The sequence below is a fragment of the Oncorhynchus kisutch genome, linkage group LG3 (assembly GCF_002021735.2).
Source record: "Oncorhynchus kisutch isolate 150728-3 linkage group LG3, Okis_V2, whole genome shotgun sequence".
NCBI lineage: Eukaryota > Metazoa > Chordata > Actinopteri > Salmoniformes > Salmonidae > Oncorhynchus > Oncorhynchus kisutch.
The window spans coordinates 73,391,769-73,407,221 of NC_034176.2; the positions used below are offsets into that span (position 1 = coordinate 73,391,769).

At 44.3% G+C, this 15,453-nt stretch overlaps 1 protein-coding gene across 1 annotated transcript in view; it reads left to right on the top strand.

The window, feature by feature from the left end:
• Positions 1–7,323, top strand: part of LOC109874951 (carbohydrate sulfotransferase 8) — a 228,582-nt gene extending 221,259 nt beyond the window's left edge. The window contains exons 3-5 of the mRNA XM_031814298.1: positions 1,485–1,522; positions 3,538–3,972; positions 4,169–7,323. Of these exons, the coding sequence (XP_031670158.1) occupies positions 1,485–1,522; positions 3,538–3,972; positions 4,169–4,855 (1,160 nt within the window). The 3' untranslated portion in view covers positions 4,856–7,323. The remainder of the gene's footprint in view (positions 1–1,484; positions 1,523–3,537; positions 3,973–4,168) is intronic.
• The last annotated feature ends 8,130 nt before the right edge of the window (positions 7,324–15,453 follow it).

The following is a 15,453-nucleotide window of genomic DNA, read 5'->3' on the forward strand; positions in this document are numbered from 1 at the left end:
TGTGTGTGTGTGTGTGTGTGTGTGTGTGTGTGTGTGTGTGTGTGTGTGTGTGTGTGTGTGTGTGTGTGTGTGTGTGTGTGTGTGTGTGTGTGTGTGTGTGTGTGTGTGTGTGTGTGTGTGTGTGTGTTTGCGTGCGTGCGTGCGTGAGCCGTTGGAGCCTAGCAGTACTGTGTGTAGTGGACATTTTATCTTGGTAATAGTGTGGTGTGTCCTGTTAGATATGCATGTGTTTTATATTCAACGATGTCAACTGACATACAAGATGCACTGAGCCATTATTAGGGTTAGGAGATCAAATAAGGCTCCGACAGCTGAACAAGATTAGAAAATGTCAAACTGTGTGCCGTTACCTCCCTAAACCTGCTACAGAGGAATAAACAGAATCCCAGACACTACAACAACCAACCCCCCAAGCCCTTCTGCAGTGCATACTAATCTAAAACAACATTGTATCTGGCTGTACGGTTGTATGGTTTTCTCCCAGCCCCTCTGAGACGTATCTAAGTGTTAGAGGAGACGGGGGCCTGGCAGATCTCACCAGTTAAGGGGGGTGGTGGGCCGTGACCCACATCTGGGGCCCCCTCACTCTGCAGGTTCCTATTACTTCCCTCTGTAGATTGGAAGTGACAGGCCACTCAGGCAAAAGTGTCTGAGCCCCTCTCCCATCAGCAGCTGCACAGCCATCCACCGAGCTGTCAGCCTGATTACACATCAATGAGAGAGGGGGACGGGGGACCCCGAGAAAGGAGATGTCCAGCTGGAGAACACACACTAAACACAACGCCTGTCTGTCCTGTCCCACTGGTTGACTGGCTCAGTCACATCTGCCAATTTGTCCCTCAGCTCAGACATTCCTCTCTGTGTTGCAGAACCAATCTATCTTTTCTAGCTACCCTGCTAAGAAATCAACCTTGCAAATAGTTTACAGACTCCTTACTCACCCCACAACTAGGACCCTCAAAACACAACTCATTTACCAACGTTTCATGGTGCTGCAGATTCATTACTTAAATAGATCTAGATAGCTACCTGTCTCTGTCTCCCCCCTGTGTAAAGCAGCTGGTGGAGAGGAGAGGAGAGGAGAGGAGAGGAGAGGAGAGGAGAGGAGAGGAGAGGAGAGGAGAGGAGAGGAGAGGAGAGGAGAGGAGAGGAGAGGAGAGGAGAGGAGAGGAGAGGAGAGGAGAGGAGAGGAGAGGAGAGGAGAGGAGAGGAGAGGAGAGGAGAGGAGAGGAGAGGAGAGGAGAGAAGAGGAGAGGAGAGGAGAGGAGAGGAGAGGAGAGGAGAGTCAGCAGGCCTTCTACCTGATATTACAGCAGGAGGAATTCACTCCATTACCTGGGTCTGATGCATCAAAGGACTACCTCTCCTCCTCAACAAGCAATAACTAAACATGTTGTCTCGTTTACTTAAGTGCTCACTCTCTCTCTCCCTCCCTCCCTCTCTCTCTCTCTCTCTCTCTCTCTCTCTCTCTCTCCTCTTCCCAGGTGTGAAGCTAAGAGGAACAGCTCGGCAGTCCAGAGAGGTACGTTGTTTTCTACTCCTCCTCCTTTCAAACAGAGAGAGAGAGTGTATGTGTTTTTTTTAATCTAATATGGTGTTGAGTGGCAGTGCAGTTTCTGTGTCTGATAACATCAGTGTAGAGAGGCTGACCTGAGGCCTCCCCCAGTGTGCCAGGGGTGGGCCAGCTCTCTGCAGCCCATGGAGAGTAAAGTAGTCTTGGTTTATGCAAGCTGGAATGGCTCATAGGAGCAGGAGTCTGTTTCTGTAGCATGAGGCAGCTTGAGGAACAAGTACAACCCCTGGACAGGATGCTAGTCTATTGCAGGGCCTTACCCCCAATCTATCTCATTAATGCTGAGTGCCAAACAGACTGAGGATCATTTTTTACAGTCTTTGGTATGACTCGGCCGGGGATCGAACTCCCAAACATCCAGTCTCAGGACGGACACTCTAACCACAAGGCTATTGAGTTGGTCCAGCCCAGGGAGAGCCAGGGGATAAAGGCTCTGTGGAGGTCTTGGTGTGAGGCTGCAGGAGCGAGAGAGAAAGCAAGAGAGGGGGCACAGCCAGGGCTCTGACTACTAGATACTGTAATACCAGCCTGGAGATGAGGGGGTTGTGTCAGTGTGTAGCTGTAGGAAAGAGAGAGAAAGAGAGAGGGGGCACAGCCAGGGCTCAGACTACCACCTCCTGTAATACCAGCCAGGAGACGAGGGGGTTGTGTCAGTGTGTAGCTGTAGGAAAGAGAGAGAAAGAGAGAGGGGGCACAGCCAGGGCTCAGACTACCACCTCCTGTAATACCAGCCTGGAGATGAGGGAGTTGTGTCAGTGTGTAGCTGTAGGAAAGAGAGAGGGGGCACAGCCAGGGCTCAGACTACCACCTCCTGTAATACCAGCCAGGAGACGAGGGGGTTCAGTGTGAGACTAGCTGGCTTTGAAGCTGCAGGAGAAAGAGCACAGCCACGGCTGGTTGCTATGTCAGGCACACTCCTTCTGGTTCCTCTCTTTCCTCCCGCTGACCTCAGTTTGCTCTGGTCTCCTGCTCTCAATAGAGATGAGACTTCCATTAGTGTGAGTCCTGCATGTGGGTGTCTGATGTCGGCTGGCTACACTGTGGCTGATCCTGCTCTGCTTCCCAACATGAAACGGTCAGGGAACCATTCCTACTACTCCTTCCTCCTTTGGAGGTTTCCCAGGGGATATAGGTGGGAGTACTGGGCATCTGATCCAATGGATGTCAGATAGGAGATGAGCACAAATTCATGATGGGCTCCCATCACGTTATCTGTTGTACAATTAGGGTAATACATGCACTCTATTGGCTTTATGGAGCCATAATGGCTTTTAATTGAAATAAAATGTCAAAACGCATGATAGCCTCAGGCCATCTTACCATGGTAATCTGCTTGTAGATGATTTGAATTTAGATTTACCAATAAGTGTTTATAAGACATTTATATGACATTAGAGCTCCGTTTATTGGTAGTTCTCCCAGTTATTTACAGTGTGTGGCATTTCAATCGGAGAGGTTGAAGAGTTGGTCAAGATGTAGAGAAACAGCACCACTAAGTGTTGAGTCTGAGCACTGCAGAAATCAGGAACGTATAGATTTTTTTAAATCCACCGAAGGTATTTAAAAGAGGGTTGGTGAATTAGTTCACGGAACATTACAAAGAGTGTTTCACTGAATAAACATATTTTCATTTTGAATCCCAGAGAAGTTTAAATAACCAACACCTGTTCAATCAAATCAATAAAATGTGCTAAGTGCTAACCCGGCCTTAATGTCACTAACCCGGCCTTAATGTCACTAACCCGGCCTTAATGTCACTAACCCGGCCTTAATATCACTAACCCGGCCTTAATGTCACTAACCCGGCCTTAATGTCACTAACCCGGCCTTAATGTCACTAACCCGGCCTAAAACACCAAAGAGCAAGCTAGGCAGATGTAGATGCACCTGTTATTGAAGTCTTGCATACATTTTACATCTTTCAGTGCCATATGTAAAGTCGATGCGTTATCTTTGTCCATCAGGCGCTGTGTACTCAGGACAGTGAGGGTGTAAGAGTCAGCCCAGGCCAGGACCAGAGACCGGCTGTGGAAGGCCTAACCAGCCCCATCCCCCCCATGCAGTTCCCTGCCTTCCAGTGGACCAGACATTCAGCCACCCCTGGCTCTAGAGAACAGGACATGGGCTCACTGCGCGTCACCAAGCGCCACAGGAAACTACTGAAAACCAGCCCTGTGGTCTCTAACAACTCACACAACTCCTCTTCATCCTCCTCTGGTTCCCCGGACTCTCCTGAGGAGAGCTGGCAGTGGCACAGACTGTCCCACATCCAGGAAGCTCGGCGGAGGCTGATGAAGGAGGTCTGTGCCAAGTACAAGAGCAGCATCTCCAGGACCATCACACCTCACCACGTGTCCAGGATCTATGTGGAGGACAAGTACAAGCTGTTGTACTGCGAGGTGGGCCTATTGATGATCTGATTATTGCATAAATGATTATTGGGCTTCTGAATATTGTTGTTATATACTGCTATCTATATTTTTTACAACTTATTGATTATTGATGTGTTTTTGTCATTTTGACTATGATGCTGGCTGCAATGATTTAACAAACCAATTCATGAAGTATTTTTTAAATCTAATCTTATCTCTTTAGGTGCCCAAGGCGGGCTGCTCCAACTGGAAGAGGATCCTCATGGTGCTGTCTGGCCTGGCGTCGTCCACCCACGAGATCAAACACGACGCTGTCCACTACGGCAACCACCTCAAGAGGCTGGACAGCTTCGACCGCCAGGGCATCACGCAGCGCCTGGAGACCTACACCAAAGTCCTGTTTGTCCGCGAACCCCTGGAGAGGCTGGTGTCCGCCTTCAGGGACAAGTTTGAGAACCCCAACACCTACTATCATCCTGTATTCGGGAAGCCCATCATCTCCAAGTACAGGGTGAACGCCTCCAAGGTGGCCCTCAGGACAGGCAGTGGAGTGACCTTCCAGGAGTTCATGCAGTATCTGTTGGATGTGCACAGGCCTGTGGGCATGGACATTCACTGGGAGCCTACCAGCCAGCTCTGCAGCCCCTGTCTGCTGGACTACAACTTCATCGGCAAGTTTGAGACCATGGAGGAGGAGGCTAATTTCTTACTACGTAGAACTGGTGCCCCGCATAACCTCACCTTCCCCAGTTTTAAAGACAGGAACCCCAAGGCTGAGAGGACTTCAACTCATTTAACCCATCGCTACTTTGCACAGCTCAGCACTTCAGAGAGACAGAGAGCTTATGACTTTTATTACATGGACTACCTTATGTTTAACTATTCCAAACCTTTTAAAGATTTGTATTGATTGACTCTCTGATCTCTGTTTGAGTCCGCAAATCTCCCCTGGCTTTAAGTGGAGGAGCGCACCATTTACAAGTATTACTAGAAGATCATCACATGAAAACAATGTCTCGGTCAGGCATGTCAATGTGGTCCTGTATTAAATACCGATGCCTAACTGCAAAACATTGAACTCACAAACAATGTATCACTGCACAGTCAGTGACGTGAAAAGACATTTCAATGCTTTAAAATGTGTTACGTGAAGAGGTACCCACCTATCATTTTTTGCACTTAGTGTAGCAAATTCTTTCAAATTCTCCAAAAACATATTGACTCAGACTGAGCATTAGTCTGCCACACTACTGCTGGAGAGTGTGTCTGGACGGTCTTATAGGGCAGCATCCCCCTTAAGTATCCCTAAGTACTACTTTACCACACCATCCCACTACCCTTTAGAATACACATCCTCATCACTGTCATCAAGGCTTTTTCTGTCACTAATATTTAAAAACTGTACAAATGGCATTCAGATGACTATATATATTTTTCTATGTATTTCTATAATGGATATATTCACTGCTTCTTTATATATTCACTGATTTTCATTTCTGATATCACTGAATGTTATTTCAGTAATTATATGGTGAGTGTGTGTAGAGAATATCTGGCTATATTTAGTCCTCTTGGGTCCCCCTGTACATCAGACCCTGTAAAACACGTGTTAAACTCATTCCATGGAGGGCCTTGTACTTGACTGATCAATGAAGGTCATTGATTAGTTAGGAACTCTCCTCACCTGGTTGTCTAGGTCTTAATTCGACACAAATATTAAGGAAATAATAAAAACCAGAATACAGTCGACCCTCCATGAAATGAGTGTGACACCCCTGTTGTAAAACATGCTGGTTAACACATGGACACGTAGAAATTCCACTCCAATCTTTCCCTAATTACTCAATAAGCCCCTGCAGTGAAATATCACTGCAGTGTTAGAGAGAGCAGAACACTGACACCATCTCTTATACTGACACTGACAAAGTCACAAGGCAGCTTATCCTACCCAACTCTGCCTGTGTGTGTGTGTGTGTGTGTGTGTGTGTGTGTGTGTGTGTGTGTGTGTGTGTGTGTGTGTGTGTGTGTGTGTGTGTGTGTGTGTGTGTGTGTGTGTGTGTGTGTGTGTGTGTGTGTGTGTGTGTGTGTGTGTGTGACAGAGAGTGAGATGTGTGTGAGAGAGAACAACTGGAGCTGCTGCTCTGATCTCTTTTCATGGCTCTGAGGGGGAGTAAGCCCTGGCCCACAGCCCAGACACACTCAGACCTAGGTCCCACACAAGACAGACAACTGTGAGGACAGCTTTATGATGAGATCTCTCAACAGGGTAACAACTTACACAACCCATAATAACACATAATCTACTGTCCCACAAACTGTACAGGCAATGGGTTGTAGGATCTGTGTGAGAAAGCTAGTGTTCAGAGAAGCCAGCAATTGGATCAGTATTTCCAAATATCCTCTTTTACCTCCTATGAACAACACTGATTTATAGCTCCACAGTAGAGTACCAAAGCTATTCTGCACAGTGGGACGGCAGGGAGAGGGAAGCACACTTGGGGCCAATCAAACACAGTTTCCTGGATAAGTCAGAAATATGATTCTTCCCTGGCTGCTACAACGCTGGGTTGGTTGGCTTTGTGAAATCCGACTGTAACAGAAAGAAACTCAATTGCATATGCTGTTGTGTTGTGACGTGTATACAGGTCATGTTATCGACTTGTCCCTGAAACGTGGTTGCTGTTTTTAACTGAATAGGCCTCTAATAAGTAAATAGAATGTTCCTCATATTCAATTGTGTTCTACTCTGCAGCTCTAGTTAGAATGAATACCCCAGACAAGCCAGGGGGGGGGGGTAAAATAATACAGCACAGGGGGGGGGGGGGGTGCCTTTCTCTATGTGACCAATTACAAAGAAATGCACATTATTTGAATTATATATAGACACTATATTGAGATTTTAATATATTTTTTAAGAAGAAACAGAAAGAGATTACATATTTATGATGGCAAATATTATAGGATTATGTCAATGTAGTGTGTTGGCTTTTGCAGTTCCAAAATCTATATGTTGTTTAGATGGTGGTCTGATTCTATATAGTTAGCCAGACTCCGGTCCAAAGCTAAATAGCATAATATAGGTGTTACTTTAACCTACAAAATTCTCCCTCACTCACCAACCCTGTTCTATGGGGTTTCTTGGAAATGTAAGTATGTGGGTCTATGGGTACAACACAGATATATCAAAACTATTTACGGTAACAAGTGAATGTATAACTGTTTTATCGTTGGTGCAAAAGTGTATAAATACCTGTACATGGTCTGGAACCCTTTGCCTTATTTTACACTGCCAATCAAAAGGTGTATTTCAGGAAGACATTCTGCAGGTGGTTGGTTTCTGTCTGCTGAGTGTCTACTAATAAACTGTCTTTAGCATTTTCACAATGCTGCTTCTTTTTCATGCTTAACACTCTCAACAAACCATTCAAATGTTTTTGTCTTTAACATGTGGAAACAGTCAATAAGACACTTTTTCAGGTAAGAAGACACACTCAAACCAAAGTTGTTCACCCCTGGTTTACATATACTCTTTATTTTGTCTTTACCTATTCCAACATCCATTGGAAGTATACTCAATTCATAGGAGAGGAAAGAAGGCCTAGATTCTCTTTCCCAGTCCACAAGAAATGTTATATTGAAGAAGTAGGTATATGGCTCCTGTGAATGTAATCAAGCCCAGACTACTGCATTTGGGCCCCTTGTGCCATCGACTTCCTTTTGTAGCACTTTTACATATTCTGCCATGGGGTTGTGAGAAAATGTTCAGTTTTAAAGCAAATTTCAAGCTATTCTACACATTTTGCAATGAGTCTAAGATATCATTTTTCTGTTTTAAAGATAATTTCCTACAATATTGCACATTTTGCTTTGTTTTTTAGTGGAGCTGAGTGGTGGATGAATATGTCAACTCAAATTGATCAATATGTAGAGTAGAGAGAATTTGAATAAACGCTGTAGGCTGATTTCCAAAGCAGCCTCTGTATAAGTCATGAGAACAGTCAGGAAGTTTAAAATTCTGTTTAAATCCATTCAGAAAACAAAGGCCATCCATCTACCTCATTAGTGGGAGAAATCTCTTGACATGCAGTGGAGACAACTTCGATGTTCTTTCAGCTCCAGGCTACAGAAAACAAGGAATACAAGAAGTCTGCTGGAAGTGAATAAAGGAGACAACTTCTCAACTCATAAACATTGTACTGTGTTGGATATAAAAAATAATAATGATTTGAATTTGAATAATAATTATATTTTCTACTAATGTGAATTAAGCCCACAGCTAAACATTCTAATTCTGCCTATGAGGTAAACATTAAGATGGCTGAAGAAATTTGTGGCAATGTTCCTGCTGTGAAGAAATAACACAGCTCTCTGTTGGTGAGCATAAACACTTGTGCACGCACCCATACACACACACACACAAATGTGCTCGCATGCACACACACACACACACACACACACATACACACACACACACACAAATGTGCTCGCGTGCACACACACACACAAATAAATGATTGACACTGTGATGGCATGACAACCTGAATCAGATCAAAGGGCTGGCCCACTCTCCCATTCATTACCATAACAAATTTGCTGCTTTGCTTTCACTTCTCAATTCAGCGGGTTGCATTCAAGAGACATCTATCTCAATAATATTTCATCAAAGGTTGATGATGTGGGTGAGCTCATCTGATTCATATGCATGCCAGAGTAATTTTCTCACTTTCACATGAATTTCTTGTTTGTTTTGACAATGTGCTGGAACACACCCAAGACGCACCCTCTGCATTGAACTATTTGGGAGGAAAGCTCATTAAAATGATTTGCTAGGGGTCTATTAATAACTGTTTGATTCCAAGCAAAACGAAACATAAGCCATGTTTAGCTTTTTCTATTGAAAATCCACAGAACACATCCTTATTGAGGACATATCCTTAAACACTCGGCTTTAAGACGTCATCTCATTTGGTTAACAGGCTCATCCACCAACAAGCTGTTGAGCCTGGATACAGGCCTGGTTCAGCATTTGGCAGAATGGCAAGGCTGTGTCTGGCCAATGTCTGAATAGATATTTATTCCAAGGTTAAAATATTTGGTAACACTTTAGTTGAAGGGCACCTACAGAAGAACGTCATAACATGTTCAAAAGCCATACATAAACACTTTCATGTACTTATGAAATATATCTGTGTAATTTTATGTTAATTTCTATGGCACATACACCAACGGCCACATTATTGCACTCTTCCCTGTTATTGGACAAATCCAATATGAACACAAGGTGGCAGCACATGATCTGAAACAAATGGCATGATGTGGAAATTCTATTGAACAAGTAAATATTGCATACTGGACAGTAATGTCCAGTGCTTCAATAGAATGTGATGTAACCACAGTGTGAGTTCATACACATGCCATGTATAATAAATTGCCACTTGTTTCAGCATATAATTCAAAAGTTGTCACGGCTGTTGTCGGAGCTCAGATTTGAAAGAAAAACATCCGTAAAATCGACTGCAACACTTTTAATTAAGCTATATGCTGCCATTGACATGAATTATGCAACAGCTTTAATGAACTTGTATCAATACACACAGGATCTATAATTAAGCTGGTCACGCAAGCTGGTGGGTGGGCAGAGAGTCGTTCTCTAACCTTCAGGCTATAGCTTCTACAGAGGCGATAAAGCTTCTTTGGATCGTTGCAACATTTGGGTGATAAAAAAGATACTCCTATGTGTCTGTTACTATCTAAGGAACAGAAGTATTCCCCTAATGAAGACATTATGCAGATGTTTTTTTCATGTAAAAGTACATTTAGGCTGTGTGGAACATCTGTGCAGTGATGAGAATGGACAGGAGTAAGTATTTTCTGGTGAGACGTTTAGAGAGGGAGAGGAGTGGGGAGGAGAGACAGAGAAAGGACAAAGATAATATATTGACACTTGGTAGATGGAGTAAACAGTTAGTACAAGTTCAGTACAGGTAAATGACAAAATTAAGAAAACACTAGTAAATGAGGGATACAAAGTATATTGAATGCAGGTGATTCCACACAGGTGTAGTTCCTGAGTTAATTAAGAAATGATGCTTAGGGTCATGTATAGAAATACTGGGCAGGTCATCATTTTGGCTGCCATGGCTATGGCCCTATAGGATCAGCAGGCATAAGGATGACAATGCCCCATCCACAGGGCACGAGTGGTCACTGAATGGTTTGATGGGCATGAAAACGATGTAAACCATATGCCATGGTCATTTCAGTCACCAGATCTCAACCCAATTCAACACTTATGGGAGATTCTGGAGTGGCGCCAGAGACAGTGTTTTCCAACACCATCAACAAAACACCAAATGATGGAATTTCTCATGGAAGAATGGTGTCGCATCCCTCCAATAGAGTTCCAGACGCTTGTAGAATCTATGTCAAGGTACATTGAAGATGTTCTGGCTCGAGGTGGCCCAATGCCCTATTAAGACAAGTTATGTTGGTGTTTTCTTTATTTTGGCAGATACATGTATCTCATCCTATATATCTTACACACATACACTAGGATTGGCTCATACAACCACTAGTCCTTGGTTATAATTTATACATTTCATGAACAACCCTTCGGATAATAAAGGCATGCTTAGTGATGCTTGTCACATTGATGATGAAGAAAATGTGTCTCCTTTTTGTCTCATGAAGTAAAATCATATTTCATGCATGTATGTATTTGAATGTCTATTTCAAATATCATGTGACACTTATGAGGGTAGAATTAATAGAACTACTCAGACAGGATTGCCCTAGTCTATAGGTGCAGAGGTTGGCTAGCTTCTGTAAAGAATTAGTCTATGGTGTATAATGTTCCCCATTCGACACCTCCTCACCTCCAGGCACAGCTAACAAACAGGTACAGATATAGAATCTTAATTTGAGCCAGTTTGCTACAGCAGGAAAATAATCCTGAAAATAATGTGAATTATTATGTGGATTCTAATTAAGGGACATTTATAGGGGATGATACATTTGTAGGGGATGATACATTTGTAGGGGATGATATATTTTCAAGTGGAAATTACAATCTTTAGAAGCCTTTTTTAGTTTGTGCAAGGAAATTCTCAACAACAATTTTTCAGTGATACAAATGAAGATCCGGTATCTGTAGGTATTCTATAGCACAATGCAGAAATCAGCAGGGTTCCATTACCAATTGAAAAAAAGTCTCCCTAGATTTTAATCATTGCAGATCAGAGTTGTCTCATGTCTACTGAAGTACTCAAACTGCAGTCTGAATAATACTTAAAGCACACTAACAAGGCTTTTTTCTTGCCCGTGGCTCACAGCATCATTATCTCACACACCTAAAAAGCCCTGCATCTATTTCCCTCTATGCCTTCCTCTACTGCTCCTTTCAAGGAGAGAGAGACATACCGAGCAGAGCATTCAGTAAATCATTTCCATTCTCTGACACCTTCCTTCCTAGCTGTCTATCTCCTCCATCAAGTAGAATGAGGAATGAGAGTGACAGAGAGACACCTGGCCCTGAACAAGTGAATGACTGCTGACAGAGAGAGGATGGGAAAGAGAGGAAGAAGAGTGAGGGGACCGCATCGCACTGCCTGATGGGATAGAATCGCACGCGGAGGCAACAAACTACATGGGACTATCAGTTATAGTGACAGGGCAGGCGGTGGCGTTCTATTAGCAGGCCGGGGGATAGGCCCAGAGCAGAGCCCGTCCCGCCCAGGATGGATGGGCCTTTCTGGTGGGACTAAATTAATACTGTGGAGTCTAGTCTAGTGAATTGCTTTTGGAACAATGTCCTCCTGAGGAGCTAATCAGACAGGAGTTACCAGAGAGTGCCTGTGGGGTTAGGGCTCTGTGTATCAGGGCTGCCTGGGAGAGAGAGAGCAGGTGCACACCACAGAAACAGGAACTCATTCCAGGGCAGGAGATAGGAGCTCTTGTCTCGTCCCTCTTGGTCACGATGGTACAGTCTTAGACCACTATATATAGACTCTTTTCAATATAGAATAACTAAATGTTTTTGATGTATTCACGGATGGCAATTAAAGGCTGGTACTTTTACAGGCTGTAAACTTAGATAGTAAACTGATACACCACAAGTAACTTCTTGAGGTATCTGAGGATCCTTATAGAAGTATTCACATTTCAAATGTGCCTCAAAATGATGTGGTTAGGTTTCTGTGAAACTGAAGAAAAAAACATATTCACTTTAATACCCACTATCAAAGTCCAGTCCAGTCCACTGGCTACTGAAACCTCTGCTATTCTAATGTGAACTCACAGAAGTAGAATAACTTGATGTATTTCTGAGTTGGGACCTGACAGGATGAGGTCAGGGATAAAACAGAGTGGATAACAGCACTGAGACCGTACATTACTGGGTCATTAAGATGTGTAAGTGAACACACTGTATGGTTGTTCTCAATGGAAACCCGGCGTAACTAGTGGCGACTTAACGTGTTACTGAAAGACATCTATGACCACAGGACGGGGAAGAGAGTGAATGTGCCCCGGCCGGCTAGCGTTCCTTTCAGCCTGACATCAGGCCAGTGTGGCACAGTGGAGAGGCTTGCCTTGCTGCCCTGAGAGAGAAGAGTGCCTCTGGCCAAGTGTCTGTATCACTGCAAACACATTCACAGTGTGATTCACTGCTCAAAGGAGACACATCACAGACTCACAGGCCCATGAAAACACATACCATATTCTATTGTAACTGAGGTTTACTGTACTGTTGGGAATGCTACTGATGGTTTTGGAGCAGCCATTGTCTTTGTTTACAAAAATTGATATTGAGGATTTCCTAATGATAATATCTGACTAATAATAACCACCCACTAATGACTTAGGGTCTAACATGCCTTATCCTGCTCCTTGTAACAAAGGCAAACTCCAACACTATGATGATATACAGTAGTACTATGTAATATACTATATGAGGATGAAACAAAAACATGATGATTTGTTGCATGTTCAGTGTGCAAAACAGTTTTTTTCCATGTGAAGTTGGTGGGATTGCATGTTGTGACCATCAAATGTAATCAGCTAGCTGCTCTAGCCAGCTTGCTGCACAGCACAGAACACTCCCCCTTCTTGCCTCGGGCAATGGCCACACACGCACCCTTCCCCCCTCCTGTGTCTGTCTGTCTGTCTCTCTCACCAGCCCCCCCCCCCCCCAGTGCCCCGGGGCCCTGGGCTCCCACAGTGTCAGGGAGGCTTGAGTGTTGACAAAGCAGCTGGCCTTCAGAAGACACATCAAACCCAGGCCCTGGTTGCAGTTAGGGGCTGAACACTCAACAAAAGGACTCCAAGTTTCAGTCCTAGGCCATTACTAGCCCCAACAACAGAACTACACACCCACAGACAGAGAGAAAGCAGAAAGGCCCTCAAGGGGACATAATATATTATATTCCCTGTTAGAAACGGGATCCCTGACTGCTGAATGAACTCAAAACACGTCCCATACATTGTGAATATTCAGAAGATGGCTGTGGAGTGATGGATTATCATAAATGTAAAGCATAAATCGAGGTTAGGGTGTTGGTGTCATTTTAACACATGCATCCTAATGACAATTCTGGGTCTCCCTAATGCTGGTTTTCTCCCCCTAGGCAACATTAACCGGGCACCTTGCATGTGATGTATATTAGATATGACTGGAAGCATCACGCTGTTCACATTGTTACTGTGAATAAAATAGTGGACACCAGCCAGTAACAAAGGAAAGTGTATTTGTTTTATATTGGTCCCTTCATCTTCAAAACAATTATTGATCAAGTCCCACAATTAGGAATTAAAGAGAATAGTTCTCTTAGTACACTATATTAGTAGTAGTATACAGTGCATTCTGAAAGTATTCAGACCCCTTCACCTTTTTCACATTCTGTTACGTTACAGCCTTATTCTAACATGGATTAAATTGTTGTTTTTTCCCTCATCCATCTACACACAATACCCCCATAATGACAAAGCAAAAACAGGTTTTTAGAAAGATTTTCAAATGTATATATTATTTTATTTTAAATACCTTATTTACATAAGTATTCAGACCCTTTGACATGAAACTCGAAATTGAGCTTAGGTGCATCCTGTTTCCATTGATCATTCTTGAGATGTTTCTACAACTTGATTGGAGTCCAACTGTGGTAAATTCAATTGATTGGACATGATATGGAAAGGCACACACCTGTCTATATAAGGTCCCACAGTTGACAGTGCATGTCAGAGCAATAAACAAGTCATAAGGTTGAAGGAATTGTCCATAGAGCTCTGAGACAGGATTGTGTCAAGGCATAGATCTGTGGAAGGGTACCAAAACATTTCTGCAGCATTGAAGGTCCCCAAGAACACAGTGGCCATCGTCATTCTTCAATGGAAGAAGTTTGAAACCACCAAGACTCTACCTAGAGCTGGCCGCCCGGCCAAACTGAGCAATCGGGGGAGAATGGCCTTGGTCAGGGAGGTGACCAAGAACCCAATTGTCACTCTGATAGAGCTCTAGAGTACCTCTGTGGAGATGGGAGAGCCTTCCAGAAGGACAACCATCTCTGCAGCACTCCACCAATCAGGCCATTATGGTAGAGTGGACAGACGGAAGCCACTTCTCAGTAAAAGGCACACGACAGCCACCTAAAGGACTCTTAGACCATGATAAGCAAGATTCTCTGGTCTGATGAAACAAAGATTGAACTCTTTGGCCTGAATGTAAAGCGTCACGTCTGGAAGAAACCTTACACCATCCCTATGGTGAAGCATGGTGGTGGCAGCATAACGCGGTGGGGATGTTTATCAGTGGCAGGGACTGAGAGACTAGTCAGGATCAAGGGAAAGATTAACAGAGCAATGTACAGAGAGATCCTTGATGAAAACCTGTTCCAAGCGCTCAAGACCTCAGACTGGGGCGAAGTTTAACCTTCCAACAGGACAATGACCGTAAGCACACAGCCAAGACAACGAAGGAGTGACTTCGGAACAACTCTCTGAATGTCTTTGAGTGGCCTAGCCAGAGCCCGGACTTGATCTCGATCGAACATCTCTGGAGAGACCTGAAAATAGCTGTGTAGCAACGCTCCCCATCCAACCTGATAGAGGTTGGGGTTGGGGTTAGGGTTGGGGTTAGGGTTGGGGTTGGGGTTGGGGTTGGGGTTAGGGTTAGGGTTAGGGTTGGGGTTAGGGTTACGGTTGGGGTTGGGGTTAGGGTTAGAGTTGGGGTTAGGGTTAGGATTAGGGTTGGAGTAAGGTTTGGGGATAGGGATGGGGTTAGGGTTGGGGTTAGGTTTGGGGTTGGGGTTGGGGTTTTGGTTGGGGTTGGGGTTAGGGTTGGGGTTAGGTTTGGGGTAGGGTTGGGGTTGGGGTTGGGGTTGGGGTTGGGGTTAGGGTTATGGTTAGGGTTGGGGTTGGAGTTGGGTTAGGGTTGGGGTTAGGGTTAGGGTTGGGGTTGGGTTTAGGGTTGGGGTTAGGGTTGGGGTTGGGGTTGGGGATAGGGATAGGGATAGG